This window comes from Pezoporus flaviventris, unplaced genomic scaffold (assembly GCF_033815535.1).
Source record: "Pezoporus flaviventris isolate CSIRO_AGI_PZ_B2104156 unplaced genomic scaffold, CSIRO_AGI_Pfla_v1 ptg000097l, whole genome shotgun sequence".
Taxonomy (NCBI): Eukaryota; Metazoa; Chordata; class Aves; order Psittaciformes; family Psittacidae; genus Pezoporus; species Pezoporus flaviventris.
In genome coordinates this window covers 5,475,124-5,493,534 of record NW_026892645.1, presented here as the reverse complement: position 1 = coordinate 5,493,534, position 18,411 = coordinate 5,475,124, and the positions used below count along the sequence as shown (strand labels likewise).

Sequence of the window (18,411 nt, the reverse complement as noted above, 5' to 3'; positions counted from 1 at the left end):
TAACAGCACAGATTGCACCTCAAATGCACCAGAGTTAGTACAGCATGCAAAGCATTGTGGAAATATTTAGCTGTACTTCAGTGTGTTCACTTCAGATGCATTATGGTTTGCCCTTGCATACTGTAGTGTCTGGACTTGAGCTCTCTGTGCCCTCAGCGCAGTCCTGTTACTGTTATTGCACACATTCTAAAAAGGTCAGATTGATTCATGAGAAAGTTATTGTCTGGTGTGTAAAGCTGTAGTGGATGGTGTGACTGTTTTTCTCCTGTCTTACAGGCTGTCTCAGCATTTGAAATTAGCACGGGGCAACCTGAAAAAGGGACTGATTATTAAAGTACTGTGGTATACTGGTTTGATCACTGTGGATCAGACTATTGCAGACACAAGCTGTTAAAGTAAATGGTGATAAAGGGGGAAAGTGAGGGAGGCAAGGTATAGATGTTGTCATAAACCTTTCTTGGAGGATGGCTTTCATCTTTTTAATTACTCTATGAAAGGAATGGAACACAGGGCTGAATTAATTTGTAAAATCTTTGGTAGGAAGTCTCTGCTTTTTTGTTTTTTTACTTCTCTGCAGCTAAGTACTGTTCCTTGGAGAATGGTTATCATACTTGAAACATCAATTTACCCAACCTTTACTGCGTGCAGTGATTGCTGCTGTGTTATCACAGCTTTACAGGTTGGAGCTGCAAGTGATTCAAGTTGTGACAGCTGCTGGCCTAGCCTCTGTCCTTGGAAATGTTGCTGTCAGTGTCTGGACTGCCAGGCTGAGGTGAATCGAAGTCTGAAAGCGTCCAGCATAGCAGGACTCAAGTGTTGCTGCCTGGAGCACGTTCAGCCTGTGAAGAAGCAATTCACAGGCGATGCCAAGCAATGATGATTTTAGGTTTTTCTCCAGAACAGTTTGTGCTGTAACTTTGAGCTGTTTAAAAAAAACTGGCAGAATGGTGTAGGCATGCATTAATATTGGCTTCAGTATCTGATAGTGAAGTATTCTTAAGTAGAGGCAGCTAGAGGAGAGCACCTCATTGTGATAAAGGAGGAAGCCTGCTTCCAAAGGTGGCTCTTCAGTCTTTCTACCTAGTGGCGATTCTTTTTTTCCACCCCTTACCCTTCTTACTCATGCTCAGCCATTTTAGATGTTTGGATGTACCAATTTGTGACTGTTTGGTATTGATTACCATGATGAGTAGGTGAGATATTGAGCTGTGCTCTGTCAGCTGGGAGAGGTGGCATTGTGACACTTCACTTGGCAGCCAGATCGTTGGCTTCATGATCCTTTCCTCCTATGCACTGCATGAATCCAACAGAAATGACTCCCCAGCTCACTCAGTTGTTGACTGTAAAGCACTGATGGCCTGGCAGTTTGAATCACAGCTGTTGAGTTGGTGTTCCTTTAACTGCAAAGCCTGGTAATTCTCATGGCCTGTCATTGCACCAGTTGGTGGCAGTTCTTGAAGATGGATGCGTTGAGTTCAAAATAGATCCTTCTGTGCATAAACTGGTACGTGGTAAATCACAGGATCTTTGTGGTTGCACTTAATGTAGCTCTCCTTTAAATAGGACAGTATTGCTTCCCTGATTCGCAATTTAATGAGCTTGTTCTGCATGTTTAGGTGCTCTAATTTTTCTCCATGAAAGGCTTTTATCATTAGGTTATCTGGTAGAGCACTAGACCCATAAAGCCTGTAAGTTTTTGCTATTTAAATGCTGGAAAGTAGCTTTTGCAGGGGGTGATAATGAAGGAGAAGTAGCTAAGCCAATGTCTCAGTAGCTAAGAAGGATTTAGTTAGGTTGTTCTAGCTGTTCTAGGTCTTGCCATCTGTTGCCCTGTGAAGTTCTCTGTGCTTCACTGCTGGTACTCTACAGATGCAAGTGTAGAGCTTGGCAGTGCTTTCTGGAGTCCAGGACTGAATATTGCAAAGCAAATGCTATTCTGTGTTCAGTGTTTCATATTGCAGTTCAAAAGGGATTATGCTCCCAAAACTGGGAGTTAGTGTGACGTACTGTGCCATAAGATTGACCCCATGTGCACAGTCTTGCCCAAAGTCAACCCAGTTGGACTGGTGTTCAGATGAGCATTGCAGAGGAGGAGTTTTAGCTGCATGGAAACAGTCCTTCTCAAATAAGATTTGCTTTTTTCCTCTTGAGCTCTGGCCCTGCTTTCTCTTACTGACATTCCCTGTCTTCTTGCAGAAGTTAAACATGCTGTTTGGAAATACATAGAAGTCACTAGCCAGCACTACATCAAAACTACTTTTAGTAGCTTAGTTTTATCTACCTGTCAGCTAGTTTATGGCTTGTGCTATTGTTATAGTACATCTGCTGGAACAGGGTTTGTATCTGTCTCAAGGTGTCCATAGCTTTCAGTGGTTTTCCTGGAACACTAAAGGTAAGTTGGAAAGGGACTCTTGATCTCTGGATTATACAAAGTAAGTTTAAAACAGAACGTTGTGTGTCTTCACTGCAGCTAATGTCATGGGAGCCTTTAAGGGTTTGAGTGATGCATTTGACATTACCTTTCCGTCAGAAAAGCTTCATTTTTTTTCTGCTGCAGGAAGTAAAGCATTTCTCTGGTGGCTATTAGTCCTCCTCTTTCTTATGCATAATACTGCAGTTTTCACTGTTGTGAACCTGGAAGATCTTATGTGCAAATCCTTGCAAAAATCTGCTTTTTGCAGTGGGTGATTTCCGTGAGGGAGTGCAGGCAAACTTAAGCACAATGTGTTGCATTTCCACATCTGAAAAAACAATGGAGGGCTTGAAGTGAATACCAACCAGTGAGCGTGTAGCAGTACTTTCTAACTGGCAACTTGTATTCATTGACTCTAAATTGCATTCCTGTATGCTGTCAACATATCTTGGACTCTTTGCCTCTGTTGTCACAAAAGCATCAGGAGTCTGTGTTTGTGATGCACCTATAAAACCTGACTGTCAAACCGGAGTTGACAGCTCTTCCATCTGCTGTTGACCTCTGCTCATTCCCATAAATATCTCTGTGTTCCTCAAGAGCTGATATAATCTGTCCAGTGAACACAGGTTCGCCTGAGGCCCCAGCTTACATGGTTTGTGAACTGAAACACATGCATTTGCTGGGAGAACTATTTAGTATGACTTCCCATTTCACTTGTAAGTTGTGACTGAGCTACAAATGATGGAGGATACTACTTGCTAAAATACTGCTGCTGCTGTTCAACATGGTGTAGTGGTTTCCAGCGCCGCGGTTTCGTCGGAGTCGCTCAGATCAGCTGAAGGCACAGAGCAGGTCAGGAAGTAATCTAGAAAAGATCTGAATCTTTTAGGAGGCAGTTATCCTGCTTTTGGCTGAGATACTTCCTAGTAGCTGGTACAGTGCTGTGTTTTGGTTTTAGTCTGAGGATAACATTGATAATGCACCTGTGTTTTAGTTGTTGCTGAGTAGTGCTTACCCTAATCAAGGGCTTTTGAGCCTCTCATGCTCTGTGCCAGGAGGGAGCATAGCCAGGACAGCTGACCTGAACTAGTTAAAGGGATATTCCGTACCATAGATCATCATCAGTATAGAAACTGGGGAGATTTGGGTGAAAGATCAGTTATGTGGTACTTAGTTGCTGTGTGGGATTAAACCATGACAGCAATGTGGCATGGCCCTTCTGGCAGGAGTGAGGTGACAGTATGTAGTTAGCTATATATGGATAGAGGAAGGTTCTGTATTGCAGAGTGCATGCATATGAAATTTAGTGTAAAGATGATCTCAGTGAATTGCCTTTTTAAGAGAGGGTGCACCCCAGCCTGGGAGGTGTCCAACACATAGACAAGTTGGACTGGCACTCCTTGGAGCACCCAGTGGGCTGTGGGACAAACCCCCTAACCTGGGGTTACTTGAGTCCTGGTTTTGACTACTTCCTATTTGCAGACAAGCATCAAAAGAAACAGTCTCATTTTAACAGTTTTCTGATGGTCTTTTGTGTTCTCTTGATAGCTGCCATTAACCTAGCAAAGCTGAAGCTTTTCCGACATTACTATGTTATGGTAAGTAAAACATCTGTACACCTGCATACAGATGTACATTTAAATCCAGAGTACTTGGAAGCCACTCAAGGCTTTTAACGGATTACTTGTTGGAAGCTACAATAGCTGGTGGATATGGTGGAGATGTTCCTAGTTCTGTGGCAGTGCTCTGCTCTGGCGTCTTGGTCAGCTGGGTTATAATCCTCGAAGCAACTTCCTGTCTTTTCATAGTGGTTGCCTCCTGCTATCTTTAAATTGGTTCCAGCTATTTGTAATGCTTCCTGATTTCCTCTGGAGACAGCTTGAGCTGCCAGTTGAATTGATGGGCTTGAATAACGTACTGTAAACTTGCTAAAAATTAAACCTGGGACCAAATGGTGCCTTGAGATGCATGTGTGCAGTTTCTGATTAAGTCTGTGGGAGCCATGAGCATACCTCCCAAGAGAGCCTGAGCCTCTTAATGATTTCCAGCGGCCTCATTTCAGACTCTTGTAAGTAGGAAAAGTAATAAATTACAATCGTGATTCTTCAAGTTCTGCAAAATCGTAATACTTGAAGCATTTCCTGCTGTAACTTAAATATGTTAGCAACAGCTTGAGTCATTTGGATGTTCAACCAGCAGTAGAGCCCTCAGCCTACATCTTCCATGTTTATTGAGGAGCATAATAAGGCTAGTCTGAGTTTAATGAGTTGCTTGGGAATTGCTTGAGCTATTTCTCTGGAAAAAGAGGTTCTATAAGGATGGTGCTATTGTTCTCATGCTTTCTCCTTTCCCTTCCCAGATTGTGTGTTACATTTACTTCACACGGATCATTGCAATTCTCATAAAGATTGCTGTTCCATTCCAGTGGAAATGGCTGTACCAGGTATTTGCCAAGAAAGGAGAATACATCCATTTCTTTATTTCTTCTTATTATTTAAATATAACCGCATCAAAAAATATTTGACTATGAATAACTACACCATTGTTCCTCGTGTTGTAGTACAATGCCCCAAAGCACAGTCCTGCACCCTGTCTCCTCCTGAGTTTTAGCGCTAATGTGCCTAAGGTGATGGGAATATATGTTTAGTTTTATGTTTGTCCAGCCAGTCTGCTGGATTATACCAGAGATGTCTGACAGTAATTGTATTATTGATTTTTAGTGTTTCAACTTTAAAATGTCTGAAAGAAATTAATCAAGAACATACAAAGGGAGAAAAAGAACTCCTCAGGTTTACCTTGTGAATTGAGGCCCCGGGGAGCCAGTAAAATATGCTTTTGCTCTCCCATGTACAGGCTTATTTGCCTTGTGACTTTTAAATACTTGGTTTCTTAACATATAATCCAAGTAACTGTGCAGAGAGTCTTTGGAATACATTAACTGTTGAAAATACCAAAACAACATAGGGATGATAGTCTCTTCCCCCCCCTTTATTTAAAAGCCAAGTCTTGCTGTAGTTATTTAAAAGCACTGGAGTGATGGCTATAACTGTAACTGTATTTAAAGTGACAGGGGAAGCTGAAACAACAAAGGGCTTGACAGCCTTTACCCTGGGATTAATGATAACAGGACAGGAATTGCTTTGTTATTTCTGCTGTGGCACAGGCTTCTTGGCCCATTAAACCTTGAACTTCATGAATGAGGAGAAATGTTTCTTGACCATGAAGGATTACAGGACTGAACTTCAGTCTTATGTTTTTGCTTGCAGCTGCTGGATGAAATGGCCACCCTTGTGTTCTTTGTCCTCACTGGGTACAAGTTCCGTCCAGCATCAGACAACCCTTATCTACAGCTGTCTCAAGACGATGAGGATGACTTGGAGATGGAAGCTGTGTAAGAACCTTCCCCCCTCCTTATTTTTTTTACCTCTTCACTTGATTTGAGAAAAATAATGTTTAAAAACAGTTTACCTTAATCTCTCTAAATCCTCCTTTGAAAAAGATTAGGATCTGCCCACGTGTTTAAAGACAAGGTGTCTCTTTGCTGTGTGTTAAACTAATAAAGAGATTTGTGATATCCATAGGAGCCTCTGAGCTGGAGATTGCAGTTATGTGGAATAAGCTGGTAAAGGTTTTCATGAGGCAAAAAGATGCTCATGAAAATACCAAGTAAAAAAGCTTCTGTGTTCAATATATGTTGCTGAACACCAACAAGCCTTACAGATTGTGATGAATGCTTCATGGTTTAGAAAACAAACCACCAAACCAGCCACAAAAACTGTCTGCAGAGTATAAATGAGCCTAATGTAAGGTCCCTTCTGCCTTGTTGTTCAGCCTTTGCAGAAACTTAAGTTACACTGAGCTGAGGAGCTGGATTTTTACCAGTACTCTTCCCTGTTCTGTTCTTTGCTGTTAAACCATGAGGTACCATGCAGTAGGACCTCAGTCTGGAGAAATTATAAAGTAGGGCTCTGCTGAAGTCCCTGTCATTTTCTTTGCAGTGATTTTCTGAGGACTTAAAAAATGAATGGCATTTCTGTATCTATAATAGAAACTGCCCTAAGAAATTCAGCATGCAAGAAGTGTTGAATACAGCTATAAATGTGACAGACTCTGTTGCCTTAATAGGAGCCAAGCTAACCTAATCTCTTTAGTAGTCACACATTTCATGCATAATTGCAATTCATGTACAGGCTCAGAACCCTGTTCCTTAGAGTTTTTTCCACTTTGGCAAATCTCCTTTACTTGGGTGAAACAAATCAACATTCAGATTCTTATTGCGGGGGGGGGGAAGGCAGAAAGTGTTTGCCATCATAGCTCAGAAAGAAATGGATCTTACTGGGAAATAGCTACAAGGTGGTTTGAATCATAGAATCCAGCCTGAAATGTCATGCAAGGAGGTTAGTTTCTCAGAAATACCTCTAGTAACAAAGATCATCTTTCCAAACACATACCTGTGTTTGCTTTGGGTCCATAAAATCTGTCATTGCTGCAGGTGAGATTCAGCTAGTGCATACTGACTTTAGAATCACAATCACTTAAAGGTGTTTAAAATGGTTGATGTCAGAAACTGGTTTTAGTTTGGAAGCTGGTAAATAGACAGTGCCTTTGTGATGCAGATGTTTGAACTTGAAGATGTGGCAGGATTTGGGATTATACAGAAATGAGCTTTATTCCTTTTTGCCTATTAGAATAAATTTCAACCGTGCATTACATGCTTAGTGATTTTTTTACTTGGGTTTTATTAGGACAGATGGTAACAGCACCTTTCAAATTTAGTGATTTCAGTAAATTGAAGAGGCTGCTATAAATTTAGGAGAACCTGCTAGAAATAAGCTGGAGAAAGTTTTAATGAACTAATCAAGTGATTTACATCTCCCCATAGTGAAATGGAGATTAGAAAGTCAAGGATCAGAATTTCCTGTGAGCCTCTTCCTAGTAAGGCATTTTGCCCTTTGCCTTGGGAGTCTCCATTGTTGTGCCTTTTGGCTTGTTCCCCTTAGCTTTGCTTGAATTCTTCTCATCTGATTCACCAGAAGTTTTACTCTTTTGGGCATGTGGCAGGGTGCAATCTGTGTCTTGTTCTCCTTTCACCAGCTGCAGCAGGGAGATTTAAGTTTGCACCTATTTGACAAGCATGGTGTATACACATTGTGACAGGTGAAGCACTACAAGGAAAGTTAAGTTTCTTGTTGATTTGGTCTTGCTGGTCCTATTTTTGCTTTTATAAATATTAAATGTTGTTTCTGTAGGGGAAAAATACCAAGGTTTATTTGAGCAAGTGACTAAGTGCCTGACAGCATCCTGACTAACCAGTGCATGGGTGTGTTTTGTCTTTCATGTGATAAATACTACTTGTGTTCAGAGGCTATGGCAGAAGTTAAAAGCCTCCATACTTCATAATGTCCTGCTATGTCTTACTGCCAGGTTTTATGGTTATTTTCCTCTGCAAGAGGACTTTTGTTAAAATCAGGCTCTGTAAAACAAAGGGAGAGCTGTGTTTTCCAAGCCTGCTTGTTTTCCAGCAAAAAGAATAGAACATTTTAAGTGTAACTGTCTAGCTTATGCCTGTTTTCATGCAGTGCAAACTAGACAAAGCTCAGTCTGGCAGTAAATGTAAATGTTGTTAAGGACAGTGTGGAGATCTGCAGAGTTTCAAGACAAACACAAAGACTAGGTGGCTGTGACAGGAGCAACATAAGGCACAAGCCTTTCCTCTGTGAGTTCTTGTAACTCTCAAAAACATAGTATAAATCAGGAGCAGCAAAGATAACTTGTAGTAAGTCATTTGAAGTAGCCTGCTTCTATCTTGGGAGAAAGTATCCCCAAATGGTATAGGACTTTCTTCAGTTATACCAGGCTCAACCAGGCTCTTCAGTTATACCAGTTCTCCTGATGGAGAGAAGAGCAAGATTATAACTAAACCTGAACTAAGGACCAGTCTGTTCTTTTTCAAGTAGGGTCAATAGCAATTCATCATCAACAAAGTGGCTTCTGTGTGTTTTCTTCTGGGCAGCCTCTTGAGCCCGTTCTGTCAGTATGTAGGCATGTCACTGACAGTTCCTTAGATTAAAGCAGTGTTTGAAAAGGTGCAGCCACACTTGGCAGAAAGAGTTGTCAGGCTTCCAGTCCTAATGCCATTTCTGGGGCATGAACACAAATATAAATGGCACAGTAGATGATGTGGGGGTGAGGAATGGGAAAGGAAGCAGGGTTTGGTTTGGGCTGCTTTATTCTTGCAATAAGTTATTTCATTAGCTCAGTAAATTTGCTTTAAATGTTAGATACCAAAGTGCTCTTCTAATGTCTTGTTTGAGAATGATGTTCATACATGCATGAGGGGCTAAGGTATTTTCACTTGAGGATGAATTGCAGGAGAAGCCATTAATGGTTTTGTTCTCAATTTGGTAAATCCATCTTACTGAGTGCGTAGATACTAACTTTGTTTCTCCTTGCCACCCAAAACAGTCTCAGCATAGTGAACTGTTGTGGTAACACTGGCCTACCTTTGCTTATGCTTTGGGATCTGGAGTTTCTCACTGAATCATGAGGCAATCTATTCTGTGCTGTGAAGTCCTGCTTGGTTGCTTTTCTCTGCTTTCTCCCTGTTTGTCATGGCAGGCTGATTCATGGTGCCCTTCATCAGAAGTGATTTTCTTCACCTAACACATCTTTCCCATGCAGAGGTCTGCTTTTTTGCTCTGTGGCTGATCAGTTTTCACTCCAGTTCACAATAGCTTGTGAAGAGTGGCTGCTGCCAGCATTGCAGGGGTTCTTGTTGGGCTATAAAACTAAACAAACACAAAAACCAGATGAAAAGACAGCTGAGATCCACCGCAGTGGAGGGCTGAAGATGCTCCGGAATGCTTAGCCATTGCTTGATACCTTGGATACAGCACAAGTGGGAAGAATAAAGAACCCTGATATTTCCACAGCACGTACCACTGTGCAGTGTTCAGGGAGCTGCTTTTGTGCCTCATTTGTGATGGGTGTCCCTCTGACAGCCACAAAAATTCTCTCCAGAGGGAGATGGTTTAGTGAGGAGGATTTGTTACACTTTAACTACTGCTAGTTTGGGGGCTAGAAATGCAGATCAGCAAACTGCAGGTGAGGAACGCTTACTTGCAGTATTGCAGGTTAGAACTGAAGCCTTTGGGCTGCTCAGAGGGCTAGAATGAGAACTGCAGTGTGCTTGGTCTTAGTGCTGATACCCTTATTTTACTAAGCATTAAAACATGTTGGCTGAACTGACTTTGAGAGGGGGAGGACTCCCCCATTGTACACAATCTGAGACAATGAGGATTCAAAAGCTATGCCATACACTTGTAAGACAAGAGCAGAGCAATTTAAATGGTCTTTAAGTTTCCTTATTGAGGAATCCACCCCAAAATCTCTCCTAGTTCTTTGCTGTTGTTGCTGGAGGGAGACAGTAAATGGCTTCTGGTACAAATGACGTGACTTGACCTGGCAGCAATTTCAGTGTGTAGCTCTTTGTCCTGTCCCTCCGTGAGTGTGGGAAGTGGATCATTCCCTCTTAACCATATCCTCTCATCACTTCTGTTATCATCTCGGTGTGCAATGGGTTTGTAATTGTGTTGGAGTGCAGTGCTAAAATCCAGGCTGTGTGCCAGGTGGGATCTTACTATCTGTGACTCAAGTGATAGGACTACTTTGGTGTCATGTATGTGTAGAACACCTATTTTTATATCCCAGTATGTCTGCTGTTGCATTGCTATGTTAGATGCTCATTTTTGGTTTGTAATCCGTTGTAATCTTCAGCTCCTTCCTGAAGAATAGATATTTAGCTCCTTACTCTGTAATTACAAAGTTGATTATTTCTGAAGACCAAACTTTGTAGCTGTCTTGCTACATTGTCCCATATTTTTCAGGCCATTACTTCAATTTGCCAGAATCTGTCTGCATTCTAGTCCTCTTCTCAAATACGTAGCTCTTAGTGTCTTCTGCAGATTTAATAAGCAAGTTCTCTATTCCATTACCCAGGCAATTACTGAAAATATCAAATAGAAGCGAACCTAGGACAGACCTTTCTGGAACCACACTCCGTGTTCTTTTGTTTTTGACAGGAAACCATTAAGTACATCTCAGTGCAGTTCCAATTAGTTTGTGCAGCTACTTTGGGTTTGTCTAGCTCACGTTTCCCCAAATTTTTTCCTTTGTGACTGTGGGCAAAAACCTTCGTCAGTGACGAGAACCTGGGAGATCTTTATGTTCTCTGTTCTGATAAGCTTGATGTGATCTCTTCCAGGCAAGTGTTTACTAATCCCATCTTTCTCCTTTAGGCAACATGCTTGCTTTTCTGCCTTATTTTTGTTTTTCATTTCAATAGGGAATAAAGTTGCTGTTTGAAAGGGTCAGAAGAGCACAAATCATAGAGTTGTAGAATGGTTTGGGTTGAAGGGATCTCAAAGCTCATCCAGTTCCAACCCCCTGCCATAGGCAGGGACACCTTCCACTAGACCAAGTTGCTCCAAGCCCTGTCCAACCTGGCCTTGAACACTGCCAGGGATGTGGCGGCCACAGCTTCTCTGCACCAGTGCCTCACAACCCTCACTTTCTTCCTGATAGCCAATGTAAATCTTTCCCTATACCTTAAGTTCATCTTGGCCTACTCTGAAGTGTCTGAACCGCTGATGATCCCAGTACTGCCATCGCTAGAGAGTCACTGAACACACCAGTTTGAGTAAATTGCTCTTACAGTACATGAACAGAAGCTGTTATCTAACATGGAACTATGGGCATGATCTGAGTGTATCTCAAGATGAGTTCTCTTGGGTTATACTGTGAAAGTGTTGTTAGCTAGTCTGATCAAATAAAGTATTCTTATGTGATAAACAGCAGGTGAAAGCACACAAAGACTGACAGCATTGAACAGGACAGTTTGATGTATCCTTCCAGGCATCCCTTGTGAATGCACTGAGCTATTGGCACTCCTTACTTTCAGCATCCCAAATAACCTTTGTAGCACATTTTGTAGGCAAAAAAATACCTGCATGGAATGAGAATCGTACTGTGCAAAAGAATAAAGCAAATGTCTTGTGCATGTCAATAGCCTGTTTTGTATAGCAACGGAGAAAGCTGCTGGGCTGAAGAGCTTGTGGATAGCCAAGGTAGTTCCAAGAGAAGAGTGGTGCTGTTCTGCCTGGATAAACAGTTCAGTCTGTCTAATGTTTGAAGTGTATTATGGGGCTTTGTAGTTCAATGGTCAGATGGCTGTGACAAATCCAGGCTTGGACGGTAGAAAGTTTTCTTCTGTTTTATTGCTGTTCCCAGGAATTGGTGTGCATTAAGCTAATAAGGTTAATTTGGGGCACTGTCCAACTGTGTGTGCAGTTGTATAGTATGTTGTACCTATTAAAAGCATTGCAAATGCAGAAAGAAGTCTTTTAATGCACAGAATTAAGGCTGTTCTGCTGTAGAGCAAAATATTTTTTTAGGCAAGCTGCTCAAACTTTAGTAAGTAAACACCTGGTTTAACTGTTTAACCACCCTTGCTATCTTCTTTCAAGTACAAGAAAATACTTGTTGGTTTAGTTTAATGCTAGATGGGAAGAACCTTGAGGCTCTCAGAGACACTGGTCTTGCTCCCAGTGTCCATCAGTATTATGTCCAGGATGATACTTGGCCTGCAAAATGGTAGCAATAGGAGAGGCCAAGCATCAAGACTGCTAGGTCTGGGTAAAAAGACACATGAGAAGTGTTAGTTGATATGCACAGGAAGCGTGGGCTATTGGTGCAGTGGATGTGACAGTTCAAGTTCCGTTCTCTCACGTTTCTCCTTTCTCTTCCAGGGTGACGACTTCTGGAGTAATGGAGGGCATGAAGAAGGTCAAGAAAGTGGTGAATGGTTCAGCAGAGCCACAGGGAGAATGGGAAAGCACAGCATGAACGGACTGGACTGAGGCAGCACTTTCAGAGAAACTGTTTTAATTTATTAATATTCCTCTCAGTGGAAAGGGAGCAACTGGCACCTCCCAACACTGAAACTGCAGAGCGGGGTGTGCCTAGGGGGGAGCAAAGCAGTGCAGAAATATAACTGTTCCTCTCATCATAAGAAAATGGGATCTCTTGGTACCTGCAAAGGAGTGTGAAGCTTTCCTAGGGATTTTGGGGTAGCTTGTTCTTTTTCCCCCTCTCTGGATTGGTTGGGTATTCCAAATTGTTTGCAGTCACGTTCTTCAGAATGCGTAATACCGATGTGAAGAGAGACCTTTAGTGTGTATGTAAAAGTATATATTTTATATAATGCGCATATATATCTACACAGTTGCTATGTAACATGTATGCTGGGAATTGCAAAGCCTGTCAGAAGGTGGGAAAAGAAAAGAGATGTAAGTATTTTATTTTTCATTTTATAAACTCTCCCTTTGGCTTGGACAAAGCATTGCAAAACGAATAATAGAAACAACTGCAGTTGTATGAGAGACTAAATAGGGTATTGGATCAGATGACTTCTGCCACTGCTCATTATCAGTGGGAAAGTTAAGTATTTTCTTGTCTTATCCATGCAGGTACCCACTTGAATGTGTCAGGTTTTCAAATGTATTGCTACATAGGAAACAAGTGACTGTTCTCCATTAAAAATGCTAGCCCGTAGTGCGATAAGCATTAACATAAATTCTCCACTGTTCATGGAGTTGCTCTTGATTCACACCCGCCTGACAAGAAGTACACAAGAGGTGTAAGACTGATGCTTGCTTTTTAGGGGTCTGCTGTGCCATCTTAAACATGTAATTTCCAGCTGTGACCCAGAGCCCTTTGATCTGCTTTCTAAAATATTTTCAAGGTATTCCAAAAGACACTCCTTTCTGGTACAGCAGGACCAGTACCAGAAATATCTCCAGTGGAAATCTGTCCAGCAAATCTACTGCAGCCTAGATCTGCAGTTCACCATTATCCTGAGTTACTTGGCCTCCCTGGATGGCTGCTTGTACCTCTCTGGCTGTGCAGGATTGATGCTGCTGCTGTTTGAGATGAGCTGAATTAGTCAAAATGGTACTGCCACCAAAGCCAGGCAACTACAGCTCCCAGTCCTAAATGTTTTTTGTCAGGAAAAGAGTAGATCAGGACATAACCTCAGTGCAGGGGAATACAGAAGTCTTGACTATTCACTGCAAACTTGCAGTGGAGTTTTTACAGGCATACAACAAAAGCCATGTGTGTTTTATCTGTAGTACTCTGGTATTGTTAGTAAGGCAAGCTGGTGCCCATAGCTGGAGTATTAAGGCATAGTAAATGATTGTGAAATCTGGGGGAGGATGGAAGTGGTTCACTGATGTGATGAGGATAAGATATTTAAGGAAAATAAATCGAGTATAAATCACTGACCCACTGAAGCCTTAATATTCATGTAGAGACTTTGACATACAGTGCTGTAAAGCAAAGTGCTTCTATCAGGGTGGCAGGGAGAGGTATTATCACAGAGCTTTGGATGTGCCAGCATCTTTTACAAGCTCCTTTAGGAGTTGCTTTTTTGGCTGAAGGGACTACATCTCTGGGGCACAACTGATTAGTGTATTAGCCATTACGTTTGCTATTCTTTAATTTAGAAGGAGGATTTTCTTTGGAACTGTAAACCACTTCATCCCCAGTCTTGAACAGGAATTGTAGTGCTGTTAAATGAGCAATCTGTACCAAGACTTGTTTGAAGAGCAGCTTTGTTTTCTCTGGTTAACACTTCTTTTCCCAGCCGTTGATTCTATGCACCATGGAAATGGTAGAAATGAATCTGCCTGCTTTGATACCTGGAACTGGTTTCTCTTCGGGTAAAGCGTAAGAATAGCCCTCTTCTGGGTTACAGAGTCCTCTTCTAGGTTGTTTTTTACTCCTCAGCTGTAACTGCATAGGAATCACAGCAGTGATAAAGTTTGACTGTTGCTGCCATTGTCTTGCAATGGTACAGTTTTAGTATTGGAATCAGAGAGCCTACACCACTAGAAAGACTGTTAGGTGACCTATGAGCATTTTGGACCTTCTATGTGAAGAAAACTGCATATGAAGTAGCTGAGGTGTGAGAAAATGGACTATAAAGAAAAAAAGGCAGTCCCTTATTTAAGGCATCATATGCCTTAAATACCGTACCTGAAAACCTCATGCTCTCACTCTGCACAGTTCTCCTATCCCAGTGGAAATGTCACTGTCTTCATCGAAAAGGCTACTCAAACAGGCTGTAACCTTTGTTCAGTGTTGTCCACTGGAGACCTGAAGTCTGTTGGCACTGAAGTATGTAAAGGATAAGGATTTGCTGTCAGGAATAGAAGTGCAATAACAGTGTTAATCTGGACATGATGCTCCCTTAGAACCTGTTAATACGTTTTGCAAATGAGGTGTGAAATTCAGTTGGGTGTGTGGCATTTCACCCCAAACCATGAGGGCTGCGCCAGGATCCCAGCACATGCTGAGCTGGTTCCAGACAGCTGCCTGCTCCATACCTCAGCATCAGTGGAGCTGCTGATTTGGCAAATGCTTTTACCTTACTCTCAGGTTTCTGTTTTTTATATGCACATTTTTTCTCAAGTTGCATATGGTGTAGGTTTATCTGCCAAGTCCCTGGCTCACTAGTCAAAGACAAAAAATGGGTGGTTGCATTTTGTCTTGGCATAAAAAGCTATGACCATACTCTGAAAGTGCTTTTTAAAAGAGCTTTTCTTAAGTTCAGACCTGAGCTTCAGCAATCAGCTGTACAGCCAACCTCAGCTGGCACTTAACGCAGGATGCTAACCAGTAACTAGTGAGACCTAAGCATTACTGTAGAAAAACACAAGAAAGAGTGATAGAAGGTCCTTACTGCAGCCGTTTCCAAAGTGAATTTCCATTTTCTTTAATGGGATTCCTTGGAGCAGGTCGAAAAACTTGTCTTGCAGGGTTGTGTGATGGATTGGACAATGGAGGGTGGAGAGGATGTTGTGTTTCTCTTGCAGCACAGTGTGGTTTTTGCACTGCAAAGCATCAAAGGAGGGTTACTCCCTCATCCTCAAGGTGAACCCCCATGTGCAGAACTAGCCAGTGCATGGTTCTATTAGTGGTGTGTAATACAGCAGCTTAGAGCTCACAAGGCAGGATAATCACAGTGCTTGCTTTTCAAATGCTGATGGCTGCCTATCTGGCAGGAAGATCTGTCTTTCACAGGCAGGGGAAATGGAAGAGCCGCTTGTGGCTTACAAATTGGTTTGGGATGGATCCTTACTTTCCTGTTCCTGCCTTTTACTGAAGTGAGCAACTAAATCCATCACCTGCAGGTACACAGTGGTAGATTGACAGGAGTCCTGGAAAAGCTGGTGCGATGCAATTCAGAATAAATGGATTTAAATGCATTCACATATGTTGCTGCAGTGGAGTCCTGTGCACCCTCTGCAGATGAAAATGAGAGTGCTTCAATCTTCAGTTGTAATGCAGATTATGCCCCAGTAAATTCCTCTTGATGATGACATGCAAATACCACTGATGCACTCCTCCCTCCCACTGTAACTGTTCAGAAGCTGTCTTACAGAGGAAACCTCCTTGCAGTGCAACTGCCAGACTCTTGCATTCTTCAGGCTTGAAAATGTTTTCCTTGATGGTTCATCAAGAGATGTGCTAACAGAAAGCAAGACATAATGGGGTCATCTGGAACATTGCTGCTGCTCGCTCAAAACAGAGCGGTTTGAGCTGAAGAAGCCACACGCTGTCCTATTAAGATGCTGTTTCATGTTGTCATCTAACTCAGTGTGTCATGATCTGTGCCATGCATTGTTCAGTGCTCCTCTCCAGCTGAGTGCCCTGTTCCTGGGTTTCCATGCTGGCATACCCTGGGAGCATGTTGTAACAATTTGCTGCATTGCAGTATTTTGTCTTGGAGCTAGCAATGTGGAAGGTGTATTGTGCTAAGCTAAGTGGACTCTGTAGCATCGGTGTGCATCCACCGTGTATCCTTCAGCACTGCAACATTCCTTCTGGCCATGAAAGTGCATATCCTAATCACTTCAGTGTGCACATTTGAAAGTCCAGTTGAAGATCATGTTGTCTTTTTTGTTTTCTTCCTTGCAGTATGCTCCTCTTACAGAAGAGAAATGCAGCCACTGATAATCCACTTGACAAGAAAGGGGGTTTTATGGTTGTCTATTTGAAAATTGCTTGGTTGCATTTGAAGCAAATATTGGGTATTTGTATGTTTTGCTCTGAGAACTGAAGTTGCTTAGCTATTAAAATAATCGAGTAGTAGCAAGATATTGAAGGGAAGGAAGCCTTCTCCTTCAGCCTACCTTGTTTGTCTCCTTCCATCTGACCTGTCATGGTAGCAGACTTCCGTTCCTTTAAAGCAGATGTGTTTTATTGATTCTATGTTATCACCTCCAATCATCAAACGTTTTCCCATTTTCTCACCTTGGTAAAAGGAGCATGGAGCTGTGGTCTGCAGTAGGTGGGAGGCACAGTGATATTTGAAAGATAACAGCACTTACACTAAAACCTATGATTTTGTAACTTCAGCGCCATGAATGCTTCCTGAATGCTGAGGTGGTGCTGCCCAGAGGCACTTGACCAAATGTTTCTTTGGGGTCCCTGGGGTTGATTTGCTCAAAAACATTGTTCTCAATTGGATGAATCTGGCTTTTCTTGTAGCTGTTGGATCTTATGCTGGTTTGGGCTTATGAATCGGTTTTACTTAGCAGTGTTGGGAAGCCGTGTATTTTCCTTCCTTGTAGTTTCTCGCTTGGATATAGCAATGATCCTGTAAGAACCGCCCATGATAATGTACTTGCAAGTGGTTGGAACAGAACCTAAGAAAAATACTAAGATATTTATGTGTAAAGTGATGGTACTGGAAGAAAGTGGCTGAGGAAAGAGTCACTCCTTGTAGATTGACTGGCTCAAGAACCCATTTATGTTTTGACTGCAGCAATCCTGTAGAAAGGACAACTCTTAATAAACATTTCCCTGTGGGATTTCACTTGGTTTTCTGCTCTCTGTGTAATAAAGTAGAGCCTGACCTCCACATTATCAGAAGCACTTTGTCTTGCAGCTAGGATACTGGAGTGTTGGGCTGGTACCTGGTCTGTCAAAACAGAGTATGGGTCTAAATAGCTTCCTTTTCCCTTTAGTAACTATTAATAATTAATTCTAGATCCTTTTGTGTCATTAAGCAGCTTTAGGGCACCCTGTACAATGTAGCTTTGAGTTCACTTAGTAAATGGCCTCCAGAAGAACTTCAGAAGACTTCCCTGCCAGCAAGGTTCCAGGGGTCTTGGTGACCTGTAAATATCCTGTTCCTCAGTTCATGATCAGATGTACAAATGGATTTTTTTCAGTATTTTTTTAAGCTTTATTAAACAAGAAACACAATTTGAAGAGAAGTCCAGCTAGATGCATATCAGGACGCTCTGTGTAACTTGGTTTCCCTGCTGTGATGCAAACGTGTAAAATAAAGGTTGACCAGAAAGAAGTTTAATGCATCTCATTTTCTGCTTCTGAACTGCTAGTGACCAGGTTGACCTATGTGTTTCTGCACTTCCACATGCCTAACTTCCATTTGCAGCCATGACCATCAGCATCATGGATACAGGGCCAAAACAGTCTTGTGAGGAGGAAACTTTCCAAGGGGAAAGCTTTCCTGCCAGTGACCCACAATGGGATTCACAGAGGTGCCTCCAGGTACTACAGCTGTGGTTATATGAGCCTAGCTCCTCTTCTGGTTTTGGTAAGCTGAGCTTATGCACTAGTTTGTGGACCGAGTCTTGAATGGAAGGGTTTGTCTCTCATGGCTTTGCAGTCTTGGGCAAGAGAAAGGTGGGCACCTCCAGGGCTTCTTGCCAATATCCTCTCCTCATTCCACAGGGCTTGAATCAGCTTTGCAGTGCAAGGGGGAAAAGAACTGGTGCTTTGAACCTTGGTGAGTGGATACAAATTAAGGGTAGCCACCTGAGTTATGAGTAATAAGCTTTGTGGACCAGGCCACATTATCTCTGAGGCAAGTCCTTGACTTGTTTGCTTTAGGCTGGACTGAAGGA

At 42.2% G+C, this 18,411-nt stretch overlaps 1 protein-coding gene across 2 annotated transcripts in view; it reads left to right on the top strand.

Moving 5' to 3' along the window:
• GPR107 (G protein-coupled receptor 107) overlaps positions 1 to 17,846 on the top strand; it is a 39,323-nt gene extending 21,477 nt beyond the window's left edge. For both annotated transcript variants that reach the window (XM_061476994.1, XM_061476995.1), the window contains exons 15-18: positions 3,962 to 4,011; positions 4,773 to 4,856; positions 5,680 to 5,804; positions 12,220 to 17,846. In XM_061476994.1, the coding sequence (XP_061332978.1) occupies positions 3,962 to 4,011; positions 4,773 to 4,856; positions 5,680 to 5,804; positions 12,220 to 12,316 (356 nt within the window). In that variant the 3' untranslated portion in view covers positions 12,317 to 17,846. The remainder of the gene's footprint in view (positions 1 to 3,961; positions 4,012 to 4,772; positions 4,857 to 5,679; positions 5,805 to 12,219) is intronic.
• Positions 17,847 to 18,411: the final 565 nt, after the last annotated feature.